The sequence below is a fragment of the Zalophus californianus genome, chromosome 6 (assembly GCF_009762305.2).
Source record: "Zalophus californianus isolate mZalCal1 chromosome 6, mZalCal1.pri.v2, whole genome shotgun sequence".
NCBI lineage: Eukaryota > Metazoa > Chordata > Mammalia > Carnivora > Otariidae > Zalophus > Zalophus californianus.
The window spans coordinates 107,040,629-107,053,456 of NC_045600.1; the positions used below are offsets into that span (position 1 = coordinate 107,040,629).

The 12,828-nt window shown below is 56.3% G+C and overlaps 1 protein-coding gene across 4 annotated transcripts in view; it reads left to right on the forward strand.

Moving 5' to 3' along the window:
* SMAD3 (SMAD family member 3) overlaps window positions 1-12,828 on the forward strand; it is a 115,327-nt gene that overhangs the window by 82,699 nt on the left and 19,800 nt on the right. For 2 of the 4 annotated variants that reach the window (XM_027570184.2, XM_027570188.2), the window contains exons 2-5: window positions 6,984-7,177; window positions 7,336-7,467; window positions 8,836-8,910; window positions 11,702-11,752. In XM_027570184.2, coding sequence (XP_027425985.1) covers window positions 6,984-7,177; window positions 7,336-7,467; window positions 8,836-8,910; window positions 11,702-11,752 — 452 coding nt within the window. Of the gene's footprint in view, window positions 1-607; window positions 713-6,983; window positions 7,178-7,335; window positions 7,468-8,835; window positions 8,911-11,701; window positions 11,753-12,828 lie in introns of those variants that run through there. The other 2 variants (XM_027570187.2, XM_027570186.2) reach the window with 2 other exon arrangements.

Sequence of the window (12,828 nt, forward strand, 5' to 3'; positions counted from 1 at the left end):
ACATGGGCCCGGTGCCCTGTGAGCTTAGGAGGGTATGTACTGGACACATCAGCTAAATTAGATCCAGCGGCTGAAACTCCTGATTCCCTATTCTGACTGTGGTAAGCATCGGTGAGGATTTCGAGTGGGACGGAGGGAGGGAATGAGGAAGAAGGAACATCGCCAGGGCTGGCTCCGGGCAGCCCAGACTCTGAACTAAGAGGAGTAGCTGCCGATGCATGAGAAGTGGTGAGTGGCCCCAAAGCAGGGGCATGGACCAGATGACTTCTGGAAAATCCTGCCAAGCCAGGCTGGTGGTCACGTGCTCGTGGGCTGGAGAGCGTGACCGCCTCCCTGCCATTGGGGCCCAGCCTGGCAGCCGAGAAGGCTGGTCTTTAGCGGCAGCCCGATGCAGACTGCTGTGTGATCCAGGCGAGGAGCCTGGCGTCTCAGACATACCAGTGTACCATCCTCACAAGCCTTGGGTGGGGGCTGGTGTTTCTGTGCACCCTACTTTGCCAGGCGCTGTCCTGGTGATGGAGGAAATAATGAGCCATGAATAATAGTTGACAGTAGGACACATTGACTGTTTCTAACTCTGCCAAAGGCTTTCTGCACCGAGGATCCACGGGTCTTTCCAGCAGTCGAATGAAGGGGCTTACATTTCAGATGGTAAAAAATGAAGACCGAGACCTGAGGCAATTTGATGAAGTTTATACAGTTCTCGAGCACGGTCAGTCTTTGAATCCAGGTTTATCCAAGTCCAAAGCCCCAAAGCTCTTGCTTTTTTTTTTTTTTTTTTTTTTGAATAATGGTGTAATCGACATACAACCAACTGCTATTTAAAGTGAACAATTTGAGAAATGTTGCCGTCTGTCTACATCCGTGAAGCCACCCGGGCTGTGGAAATAGTCTACATAGCCTTTAACTCCTAATCTGCCCCCACTCCCATCCCTTCACCCGACCCCCAGGCAGCCACTGATCTGCTTTCTGCCACTCTAGAGATGTTTGCCTTTACTTTAAGTTACTCCGTAACGTGACAGAAACGGAATCCTGTCTGACTTATTTCTCTCGGCGCAACTGTTTTTAGATTCATCCGTGTTGTGTGTGTCGATAGGTCATTCGTTTTTACTGCTGAGTAGTGTTCCTTTGCGTGGATATAACCCAGTTGTCTGTTCACCTATTGAGAAATGGGGTAGTTTCCAATTCGGGGCTATTACTGGTAAAGCTGCTATGAACGTTCATACACAGGTCTTCTAATGGACAGATGCTTTCACTTCTCTTGGGGAAGCACTTAGTGGAATGGGTGGATCATCTGGGAGGTTTAGGTTTTGAACTCTTTGAGAACTGTTTTGAACGCCCAAACTGTTTTTCCAAAGTAGTTACGCTGTTATACGTGCCCACCAGCAACGTCTGAAGTTTAAGGCGCTCCCTGCCCTCACCAGCGTGTGGCACGGCCCTTAATTGTAGCTGTTTGAGCAACTATGAAGTGGTGTCTTACCGTGGTTTCAATTTGCACTTCCCTAATGACTAGTGGTGTCGAGCATCATTTCATGTGCCTCATTTACCGTCTTTATATCTTCTTGTGGTGCGTCTGTTCAAATCCTTTACCTGTTTTTTTGTTTTTGTTTTTATAGTTGGGTGGGTTGTTTTCTTAATATTGAGTTTTCGGGGTTCTTGATATATTCCAGAAGCGGGTCCTCTGTCAGATGGAGGCTTTGCAGATATTTTCTCCCAACTTGTGCCTTTTTATTCTCTCAACGATGTTGTTCAAAGACGAGGAGCTTACGTTTTGAGGAAAGTCCAGTTGGTCAACTTTCTTGTTTAGCAGAATGTGCTTCTGATGTGGCGGTGTCTCAGCCACGTGTTCCCAGCCCACGGCCACAAAGATTCCTTCCTGTGGTTGTAGTTTCAGGCCCTGTATTAGGACCCATTTCCATTAATTTTTGTGTAGGGTGCCGGGTGTAGGTTGAAGGTCATTTGTCTTGCAAATGGATATCCGGTCGTCCTGGCACTGTTGTTGAACAGACAGTCGTCTCCCTACCAAATTGTCTTTGGTCCTTTGTTGAACATCAGCTGTCCTTATACACGTGACTAGCTCCGTTAGGCTCCATTGGTATGTTTCTCAGTGGTTTTGCCATTACCACACTGCCTTGGTTACTGGGCTTCCCTTGATTTTTAAAAACTTAATTGATAAATCATGTATATAGTTGAAAACCTCAGGTCTCTCCAGAATTTTTAACTTATTATGTATTATCTATTATTATTATTTCCAAGAGGTTTTTCTGGGTTTTTGTTTTTGTTTTCGAGAAGTGGAGAGAGAGGGCGGGGTGGGGGGAGGGGCAAAGGGAGAGCGAGAAACCCATCAGACAGGGGGGCTCGATCCCACAACCTATGAGATCATGACCTGAGCCGAAATCAGGAGTCACATGCTTAAGCAACTGAGCCACCCAGGCGCCCCTCTAAGTGTTTTTTTTATAGTAGTTTGTAAATGTTCCGGTTTTAGGATTGCAATATCTTGTCTCCCTGAGAGTAGTTTTTGTTTCATTTTGTTTGAAAGTTTCTCTGCTTCTTGCGTTGTCTGAGACTTCGTTTTTCTCCCCCACTTATTTCTGTCCCTGTGCCTTCCGTTAGAGGCTTTCTTTTAAATGGCTGAGGATTCTGGCTGTGCATTCATATTTACAAGTGAAGCCGTAAAAAGCAGATTGAATGCTCTGTGTTTGGCCTCGGCAGGTGAGCCTCCCTGCAGGGTGAGCTGGCAGGAACAGGGCCCTTTTGCTGGGGGTTCCCCAAATGTCAGTACTGCGTGTCTTATGGGCTGGGCTGTTTAATTTCTCCAATGGATGGGGGTGGGGGGCACGCGCCTGCCTGTCACTGTCCTGGGTACTGAGTGAGCAAGCGATGGTTCACGACAGCCTGTTTCCAGCCCTCCCCTGACCACAGCTGCGCCCTCGGGGTCCCATCGGGAGCCCTGCCCTCGGGCTCATTTTCTGCAGAGAGCAGACCTGTCTCTTACAGGACGGGGGAGGTCCTGTTTGAGGGGCTCAGGGAGGAAAGCTGATCTGACTGTCTCTTCCATAGACTTTCAACCCATCCCTCCAGTTTTCGGTCTCATCTTGAGAAGCGCGTGGCACCTCCAGTTCCTGAGTCTTTCCCAGGTTCTGAGGCACAAATGGAATCACTTTTGTTGGCTTCCTTTGGTAGGTGGTTTGGTTTCTGCTCGGTCCGCTCTGAAGTCTGTTCCCATTTGGCCACCTTTCCACGTTTGTCTGCGCGCTTCTCCTACTTGTTACCTTGGGCAGGACAGAGATAGACGCATCCTTTCAGTTTGATGTATTTGATGGAGGGGCATTTCTTTCCCTCCCTCCTCCCTTCCCTTCCCCTCTCCCTCCCCCTGTTCCTCACCCCTCCCCTTCTCCTCTCTTCCTTCCCTCCACTACCTCCTTCTACCCACTCCCATATCTCCTCCCCTTTACTCTCTCTCCTCCTTTCTCCCCCCGCCATCCTCTCTGCCTGGAGCCTTCTGTGCCATCATTCTTCGGGGAGACAGCCAAGCACTTTATCCTCGAGAGGACACAGCCCATGAAATGCAGAAAGGAATGGATGAGGAGTTGGCGAACTGAAGTTCTCAACCTACAGATACAATGCCCCTGTCCTCCTCCTCCACCTCGATGTCCCTTCCCATCCCTCAGCTGCAGAAACCCGTAGCGACCCCATCACAGCCCACCCCACGCGCAGACTTTGGCCCCGTCACCTGTATCATGTCAGAGCCTCACGTCTGCGTGGCCGTCCCACGTCTGCCCACTCCGTGCCCTTTACCCCCTCGCAGGTGTCTGAGCAGGTGTGAGGTCCTGGGTCCACTCCGATCTCTGTGGAGTGAGGTGCCCGGCTCGAGTGTCCTGGTTCTGGGGGTTTCTGATGTTGGGGCTGTGTGTGTGTGAGGGTCCCTCCTCATCAGGGGCACCCAGAGCATCTTGTCCCCTCCCCCCTTTCCTTCCTAAAGGCTCCGGCCCAGGCATAGAGTTGTCAGGAGCTCGGCCTTGTGCTCACTTTCTTGGGCCATCTGCCCCGTGGAAACTGAGACCCTTCTCTTGCGTTGTGCCCCACCACGCCCCGCTCTTGCCCTCCATTATTGTTATTTTTAAAACAAGAGGGTCACCCCCTTCGATCAGCCAGGTGGGGGGGGGTGAGGGGCCCCCTCCACGGCCCCAGCCCTCCCTCACTGCCCACCTGGACCTTTCTCCAGGGCCTCCCCCTAGAGAGGCCACCACAGTGTCCAGCTGGCTCTCAGCTGCGGCTTTTTTCCAACACCGAAGAGTGACTGTGGCAGCGGTCCTCATCCGCAGGCGCTCGGTGGCTTTGCAAGAGAATGGGAGCAGCTGAGTAATCCTGTCGCCACGCATGCCTTCCCACCCTCCCTTTCTCTCCTCCTCAGCCCCACAACTCACCCCATTGACCCAGGACTGCCATCATGTGGAGCAAAAACGCTCGCTGGGTGGTTCGGCGCAAAGGGCTTCCAGTGGGCACTGAGCTGGGGGGAGGGGCGGGAGCTGTTTGCATTTTCCACGTGAAGGAGCTGAGGGTCTCAGAGACCTCCTGCCTTGCCCAGGGTCTCCCGGCCGGGAGAGGAGAACCCCTTGTTGACCCCAGGCTGCATGACTCCGTACCTGTAGTCCTCCTGTGCCTGGGGGAGGGCGAGTCCCAGGCTGTCCTCTCTTGCCCTGCCTGGTAATTACTGTGTTTTGGCTGGAGGGGTTCCTTGGTTCGGGGCCCCACGGGAGGGAAGTAATTACATCCTCTGAGAGGCCCTTCGTCAGCAGCTCCCCGTCAATCCCTGTAACTAAGTCTTGCTCTGACCTTTGTCCCCTCCCCACTCCCAGGCCAGGGCCTTAGAGAGTTTGATTGGATTTCTGTTTCTTTCTCTTCGGGTTGGTGCTTCTGGTTGCATCTGGCTAGGCCCTCCCACACAGAGGGCCCATCAGTTCTCTTTGTTCAGGCAGATGGGTGCCCTCCTGGGTGGGGGCCGAGGGGAGGGAGAGCTTGCAGATGCTTCTCCACTGGCCCCACCCAGCTCTTAAGGGAAAAGTGGCACCCACTGACCGGTGGGATCCTAGCCTGGGCCTTCTTGTAGGGAGAGTCGTCCTGCCCCTGTGTACTTCCGTATTCATGTGCACGTCCGCTCGCTGTCCAGCCCCATGGTGCCTGGTCTCGGCCGGGCTGCCGAGATTCTCACGGGGGCCATCTGGTGCACGCACACGTGCACACACAGCTGAACGTCTCGGGGGCTCCCTATGGCTTTTAGGAAAAAGGCAGAACCTTTTGTCATGGCTCCCGAGGCCCTGCGGAATCAGCCCTGCCCACTCCCCTCCCTCATCTTATACCCGGTTTTCTCCCTCTCTACTCTCCAGTCACTCGGGCTTTCCTTCTGTTCTTCTTCCTTGCCATATTTTCCACCATCCACAGGGCCTTTGCACATGACCTTCCCCCTATGTGGAGTGCCCTTCTCCCATGTGCCTGTGCCTGGTTAGTTCTTCCTTGTCCGTTAGACTCTCAGGCCAACCATCACCACCTCAGACGCACCCTGTCCAGCCCTGCAGTAAAGCAAGGTCCCTGGGGTCATGTGGCTCCCTGCACTTTTCCTTCAGAATACTTGCATAGTTTGTGATGATGATTTTACTAATATTGGTCTTGTCTGTTGGACTGGAAGGTCCATGGGAGCAGGGACTACTCTGTGGTCCGTTTGACTATGACATCTCTTCCCTCCCCGCTGTGTCCCTCGTGCCACACATAGTCGGAGCTCATAAAAGATTTGTTAAATAAAGAACTGTGTGCACAGGATCTCCTCACCTGTCTGACACCGGACGTCGTCTTCCGGCGCCTCCCACCTCCCTACCTTACTCTTGGCTGAGAGTACGCCTGCCACTCCTGAGCTCCCAGGGGTCATGCCCAGTACCACCCCTCCGCCTTTCTTGTCACGCATATCGCCTGGGGGCTTTATAAAGAGGAAGATTATGATTTAGTAGGTTGGGGAGGCCTCGGAGACTCTTCCTTTTTTAACAAACTTCCGTGGCCCCGTGCTGCTGGTCAGGGACCACACTTTGGCCTGGCCTGAGAGGTGGGGGCGCCAAGCCCCAGCTGCCCAGAGCCCAGGTCACCACAGAAGACATTGTTTGCCCAGGGACAGGGCCCTGTCCTTGGCTGTGGTGTTTGGTCCAGCCAGGCTGGGGACAGTTGCAGAACTCAGCCTGGTGTGGAGTTGGAAGCTCTGTTCCTACTCAGCTCCTGCACAGCCCTCCGGCCTTGGCTCTAGCTAGGAGCGCGCTGTGGACGGGGATACCCGGGTGCCACCCTCCACCTGAAAGGGATTCCTGCGAGGTTGGCACTGTAGGCTCTTACCATTTACAAGCCCTTCAACTGCCCTCTTTCCCTCCCTGCCTCGTCACAAATACCGACGAAAAGGGAGAGAGGTTCTTCCTGTTTTCTCATGGGGGGAGGGGCTGAGTGAGTGTTGGGAGGGGATAGATGCGCCTGTGCTTTGTCACTTCACAGCATCACTGTGGTCCTCACGCACGCACATACCCCCAAGAACTCCCATTTTCTTCCTCAGCCCTGAGCCCCTCTGCCCGTGGACCTGCTCAGCCTCGGCCCTGCCCATGGGCCTGCTCAGAGCATGAGTCAAGTGCCATTCCCTTCATATGGGGGGTGGAGGGCTGGAGAACTCACCCCAGGGCCTGGTGCGGTCAGGGTCTACACTGCCAGCCCGGGGAGGCCCTCGGCCTTCCTTGGTGGGCCTCTGTGATCCTCTCCTGGGAGCCCTGCCAGCCCTAACAGGATTCTCTGGTGCCCGGGCCCTGTGCGGCTCATAGAAACGAGGGGTTGCGGGGGAGGGCTTCCTGAGGCTGTGCCAGCAAGCTCACCGGAGGCAGCAGTGTGGGCCCGTCTCGGGGAGAACCCAAGCCAAATCCTCTGCGTTGTTCCTCTCCACCCCTCCTCCGTCCGGACAGGTCCCTGGATGGCCGCCTGCAGGTGTCCCATCGCAAGGGGCTCCCCCATGTCATCTACTGCCGCCTGTGGCGATGGCCCGACCTGCACAGTCACCATGAGCTACGGGCCATGGAGCTGTGTGAGTTCGCCTTCAACATGAAGAAGGACGAGGTCTGCGTGAATCCCTACCACTACCAGAGGGTAGAGACCCCAGGTAGGCGCCACCTTTCCCAGCTACCTGCCCGTCCTCTCCTTCCCCTTCCCGGGGTGTGGGGGGGGGGGTCCGCCTTGCATGTGTGCTGGTGGCGCTTGGAGGGCTTGGAGGGTGCCAGCCCGGCCTTGACACTGACCCGCCTCTGCTCTTCTGGACAGTTCTACCTCCTGTGCTGGTCCCACGCCACACAGAGATCCCGGCCGAGTTCCCCCCGCTGGACGACTACAGCCATTCCATCCCCGAGAACACTAACTTCCCCGCGGGCATCGAGCCCCAGAGCAATATTCCAGGTAGGCGCCGGGGGCGGGGGGGGGGGGGGGGGCGGGCGTGCAGGCCTCCGGGAGGCCGGGGCACCGGCGCCCCGACACCGGTCCCCCCGCGGCTCTCCTGGCCCTCCTCGGGCCCGTCCCCCCTCCGCACACGGCGCTGGCCCGAGGGCCCCTGACTCAGAACCGCACCCCCGTTGGGAGAGGACCCGTGGCCTTGGCTCCCCGCTCACTAATGATGCTTTTCTTGGCACGGAGGAGCGGCGGCGTGACCCTTCCGCCCGGGCTCGGTGCAGTCATTTATTTTGGAAGCGGAAATTGCAGCGCTGTGTTTCTCTCACCGCCCTCGCGGCCGAGGCTGGAGTTTGGGCAGGATCCCCCGACGGTCTGGGGGCCTGCAGAGCCGTGGGGGAGCCGAGGGCCGGGCAGCCAGTGCGGAGAACCGGCCCCTAAGTAAGTAAGCCTGGTGGGGGGGGGCGGGCTGCAGCCTGGGTGGGAGCTGAGGCCCGCGTGGAGTTTTTCCTGCACGGGGGAGAAAGTGGGCTCAGCCGTCAGAGCGCAAATGTTTTTAGAAGCCCCTCATTTACATGCAAATAATGTGTGAATCACCAGCACTGGGGCGTCCAGGAAGACCGCTTGGCGGCACTTGGGCTGGTCCCAGTGGCAGGAATCCTGCCGCCTGTCTTTCGGAGAGTGCTCTGATCTGGACGAGCCTCTCACCCTGAGTGAATTCGCCCGTGCTTGAGGTTGACCACAGACCTGTGCGCAGGGGCAGAGCATTCGGAGAGAGTCCTTTATGGACCCAGGCTTTCCAGGTCCTTCACACGTGGCGCTGGTCCCTGGGGGTAGGTCACTGTGTTCACTGAGCAAACCTTAGAGAGCTAAGTCACCGTCTGGGGGTCATTCAGAGAAATAGATCACGGTTATTGCTGTCATTGAACTTGCAGCCCCCTGCGGAAGCCAGGACCTCGCCTAAAGGGACGACAAAGAACAAGGTGTCCTAGCAGGGGTAGATAGCAGAGCCAGAGTGCGGCATGAAGGAGTTGCCCTTGGGAGGACAGAGACGGGCAAGGGTGAGGCAAGTCCACGGCCTCCTTGGAGGGGGGTGGGCTTACACCTGACCTTCCAGGGTGAGGAGCAGTTAGCCTGGCAGAGGCTCTAGGAACAGGTATGTCAGTCTGGGCCACGTGAACAGAGGTGGTCGCCAACCAGCCGAGGAGCCGGGTGTTGAAGGGCGTGAGGACCACTGGATCCAGGAGCCGGTGCCGTTGCTCCGTGGCCCAGAGTTCCTCCAGTACCTGCTGCTGCCGCGAACGTGTGATACGTGCAGCAGGGGTCTCCGAGTCAAACCGTGGAGGCCGTTTAATGAACTGCCTTCCTTCTGATTCCCAGAAACCCCACCCCCTGGCTACCTGAGTGAAGATGGAGAGACCAGTGACCACCAGATGAACCACAGCATGGATGCAGGTCAGAGTCTCAATCCTAACCGAGCACCTGCCTTCCCTCTATCCATCCCTCCATCCCTCTCTCCACCATTTATAGAGCAACCTCCATGTGCCCGGCACTGTACCAGGCGCTGGGGATAGAGGAGGAGCCTGAGCTGCTCCCAGTTGGGGAGGGAGCCAACTGGTAGCTATATGCCCTGATGGAGAATGCCTCCCCCCCCCCCCACGCCGCCGTGGCATCGGGCACAAGGGAGGGCCTCCTGGGGAGGAGGTGTTGGGGCAGAGAAGTGCCTCACAGTGTAGGTGTCTCTTGAGTCTTGGAGGTGGGTAGGTGTTGGCCAAGCCATCAGGACAGGCAAAAGGTATGCCAGGCAGAGTCATGGGGCGCGTGGGCAGGACAGCCCGGCACCTTCAGGGGACGGTGTGGCTGGAGAGTGCGGAGAGGCAGGAAGACCCTCATTCGGGGCTTCCATTGTGGCCGGGAGCCTCTGTGCGCTTTAAGCAGGGTCTGTGCCCCCATGAGATGCTGCTGGCAGTCGCCTGGTGGGTGGGCTCGATCCCCCGAGCCCAGTCAGGAGAGCCCGCATGGAGGCAGGGTCTTTGCCGGGGGAGGCCGCGCAGCATCTCTTTGTGTGTAGTGACCAAACGTGATCGATGTATTCCTGCCATGAGGGACCCAGCCCCGTTGTCTCCAGCCCCATCTCCAGATGTTCCCACGTCATTTGTCTTGGGACCAAATTGGCTCCAAACCAGCGGCTGCTTGAATTGAACCCCAGCTGCCACATAGAATGTGCACTCGTGTGTGTGGTTGGTGGAGGGGGGGGGTGGGGGGGGGTGGGGAGGAGGGAGCCGAGCAGATGTTCCGTCCTGATGAGAGCGGGCATGCCTGGTCCACACGGCACCGCTGCATGAGGCAGAGCCACCCACCCTGGCACACAGCCCAGAAGAGGGTGTGCGGTTCCTGCAAGAAGCCTGAAGGAGACTTGCCGTTCACTGTAGACCTAGCTGCTTGGTACCCAGCCCGAGGCGTTGTGGCACGTGGGGGTGGGCACACACACCCCCGCGAGGGGCGGACGGCGCGAACCCAGCTGGAATGCATCGAAGGCCTCCCTGTGTTCGATGCCAAGTGGCCGGGGCAAGCCTGCTACTCTGCAGCTCTGAATGCCGGTGCAGGACGCAGGCCGGCCGAGCAGCATCTCTCCAGATGCTGCCTGGCTTCTCGCTCCTTTCTCTCTCCCCTCCTAGCTGTTCTTCCTGTTCACGGACCTATTGCTATTGTCAAAGAAAACACACCAAAGGAGAGGGTCCGAGTATCAAATGAGCAGCCAGCCCCTGTCCGCCTTGGCTCTCGTTTCTCGCCCCCTCCCCGCCCTCCTTTCTGCCCCCCCCCCCCCGCATTCCCTCTGTCCCTCTTCTTTGTCTTCCTCTCCCCCCATCAGCGCACCTGCGGGGCCCTGTTGGGGCTGTCAGTGATCTGTCAGAGGTGGACACTGGGCATTAGGGACCCCCCCCCCCCAGCCAGTGGGTGGTTGGGTGGGGTCTCCTGCTTCTCCTCTGTTCTTGACTCAAAAGTGTCCACTGGGAAACCAATAGAGTTGCTGTCTTGGCAGCTGAGATGTGATGGTGTCCTAGTTGGGGTCTAGCCCTGTGGCTCCCCTAACATGCCTACCCCCAAATGGGCTGCCACAACAACGGGAAACGAGCACTTATTGAGTGCTGCTGTGGGCCGGTCATCACACGGCCATTTGTATACTCAGGACCCCCCTTCACGTCTACAAATCACACAGTGGATGGTATTATCCCATTTACACCTGAAGGGAGGGAAAATATCAAGGCTCAAAGAGGTTAAACCACTTTGCTAAAACCCCACAGCCGATACATTGGGAGCACGCCTGGACTCTGGGGCCAATTTGGAAGCTCTGCCTCTTCCAAGACTCTTCCATATCCCCTGATGGATTGGGTTCAGGAGGAGGAAAAGAAGCCCATGGCTCATCCCTCCCCCTCAAGGAGGTTGCAGCTGAGTTGGGGAGCGGGAACACACCACCATTAACAGCTCAGGGCACCTGTGCGGGCGGACTGGCGTGTCAGGGGGAGAGCGCCCCCCCCCCCCCCCCGCCAGGGCTCTTCCCGCATCACTGACTTGCCAGGCCTCTGGGTGCAGGGACGGAGGGATGAGCCCAGTTACTCTGTGGAGAGGCGCCGCTTGGTATTTCTGAAGGCTGATGCCATGTGGTTTTCTCTTTTCTGGGAGCGAGGGGTGGAGAGAAGGTAGCAGGGCAGCAAGCATTGGGTAGGTTTGGACATTTTCCCACGGGCAGCGTCATGCCTCACGTCAGATGTCCGTCTGGTTGCAGAGTTGTGGGATTTCTGAGGCAGCTTGCTGAGTTTCCTGAGACCCGGGGAAGGGGCTACATTTGGGATGGGCAGGAGGGCGCAGCTTCGCTGCTGGGGCCTTTGAGCAAGACTGGGGAGCGAGCCTTCCCTGCCCGTCTCATTTTCCGGGGGGCACAACTGCCAGGGAGGTCTGTGCCCTGTGCTGCGGGCTTGGTCAGGACCCTCACACCATCAAGTCCTGGGAGAGACCTCTGAGGTTATCCGATTATCCGTTTGTGCCACAAGGAAAGACTGAAACCCAGGGATGGAAAGTCGAGCAAGGACCCCGGGGTCAGGGCCCCTCCTGGGCCTTGGAGGCTCACCCCAGGGTTATCTTCTTGCTCCATTGAGCTGCCCCATCTTGATGTAGGCGTTCAGGAATTTGGCTCTCCAAGCCAAGAATATTCTGTTAGTTCTCACGATTGTGTCTCACCTTGCAGGTTCTCCAAACCTATCCCCGAACCCAATGTCCCCAGCACACAATAATTTGGGTAAGTAGCTCCTCATCCATGGGACTGTCACCCCCTCTAGCTGCAGCCTTGGCTGGTGGCCAGTGTGGGGAGGGGGCCCTGACGGCGAGGCTCTCCCTGCACCCCCACCCCCCACCATCAGCTGAGCTCAGCCCATCAGGTTTCTGGTTACAGTGATTTGGGGGTCACCCGCAGAACAGGGTAGCCTGAGAGCAGTGGTGGCAGGAAAAAGACGACCATGTGCTGGGTTTGTATTTCCCCTGGGTGGCAGTCAGACGTGAGTGAATGAAAATCCCCCAAACCTTGTGCTCAGGAGCCGAGAAGCTGTGGTCAGCCAAGCATACGTGTGTGTGGTTTGATGCAAAGCCAGGGGCAGCAGTGAAGAAAGACTCCAGCCCCCTGACTTCTGTTGACTGGTTTCAAGAGACACTTTGGATTTTATCTGAGTATTTCGTCTTTTAACTATGTACTTTTTAATTTTATTTAGTTTTTAAAGCTTAGTTTTTGAAAGATTTTATTTATTTGTCAGAGAGACAGAACAAGAGAGAAAGAGAGAGAACACAAGCAGGGGGATTGGAAGAGGGAGAAGCAGACTCTCCGCTGAGCAGGGAGCCCGATGCGGGGCTCGATCCCAGGACCCTGAGATCATGACCTGAGCCGAGGGCCGATCCTTAACTGGCTTGGCCACCCAGGCATCCCATGTACCTTTTCTTTGACACAGCAAGATACAAGGAAATCAGGGGGAAAAGCACAATTGCCCATCGTCCCCCACCCTCCCATGCTGGTTTTGTTTTGTTACAGTCCTTCTGATGCTTGTGGATCAGGCCTGTGTATTTGTGCCTGGCCAATGGCCATCACAATGTCCACCCATTTTTTTTTTCATTCTTTTTGCTATTTTGTAAATGCCTTTCCATGTTTAGATGCCTCCTCTATCATCTTGCCTTGTCTCGTGATGTGTTGGAACAATTGGACCATCATTTCTGTGGCTTCTGGGCTCCAGGAGCGCCCCTCAGCTCCAGCGTGGGGCCTGCTGAAGGGCTCAGGACAAATGAAACATCCACTGTTTTTATTGAGGTTTTTTTTTTTTAATGTGTTGG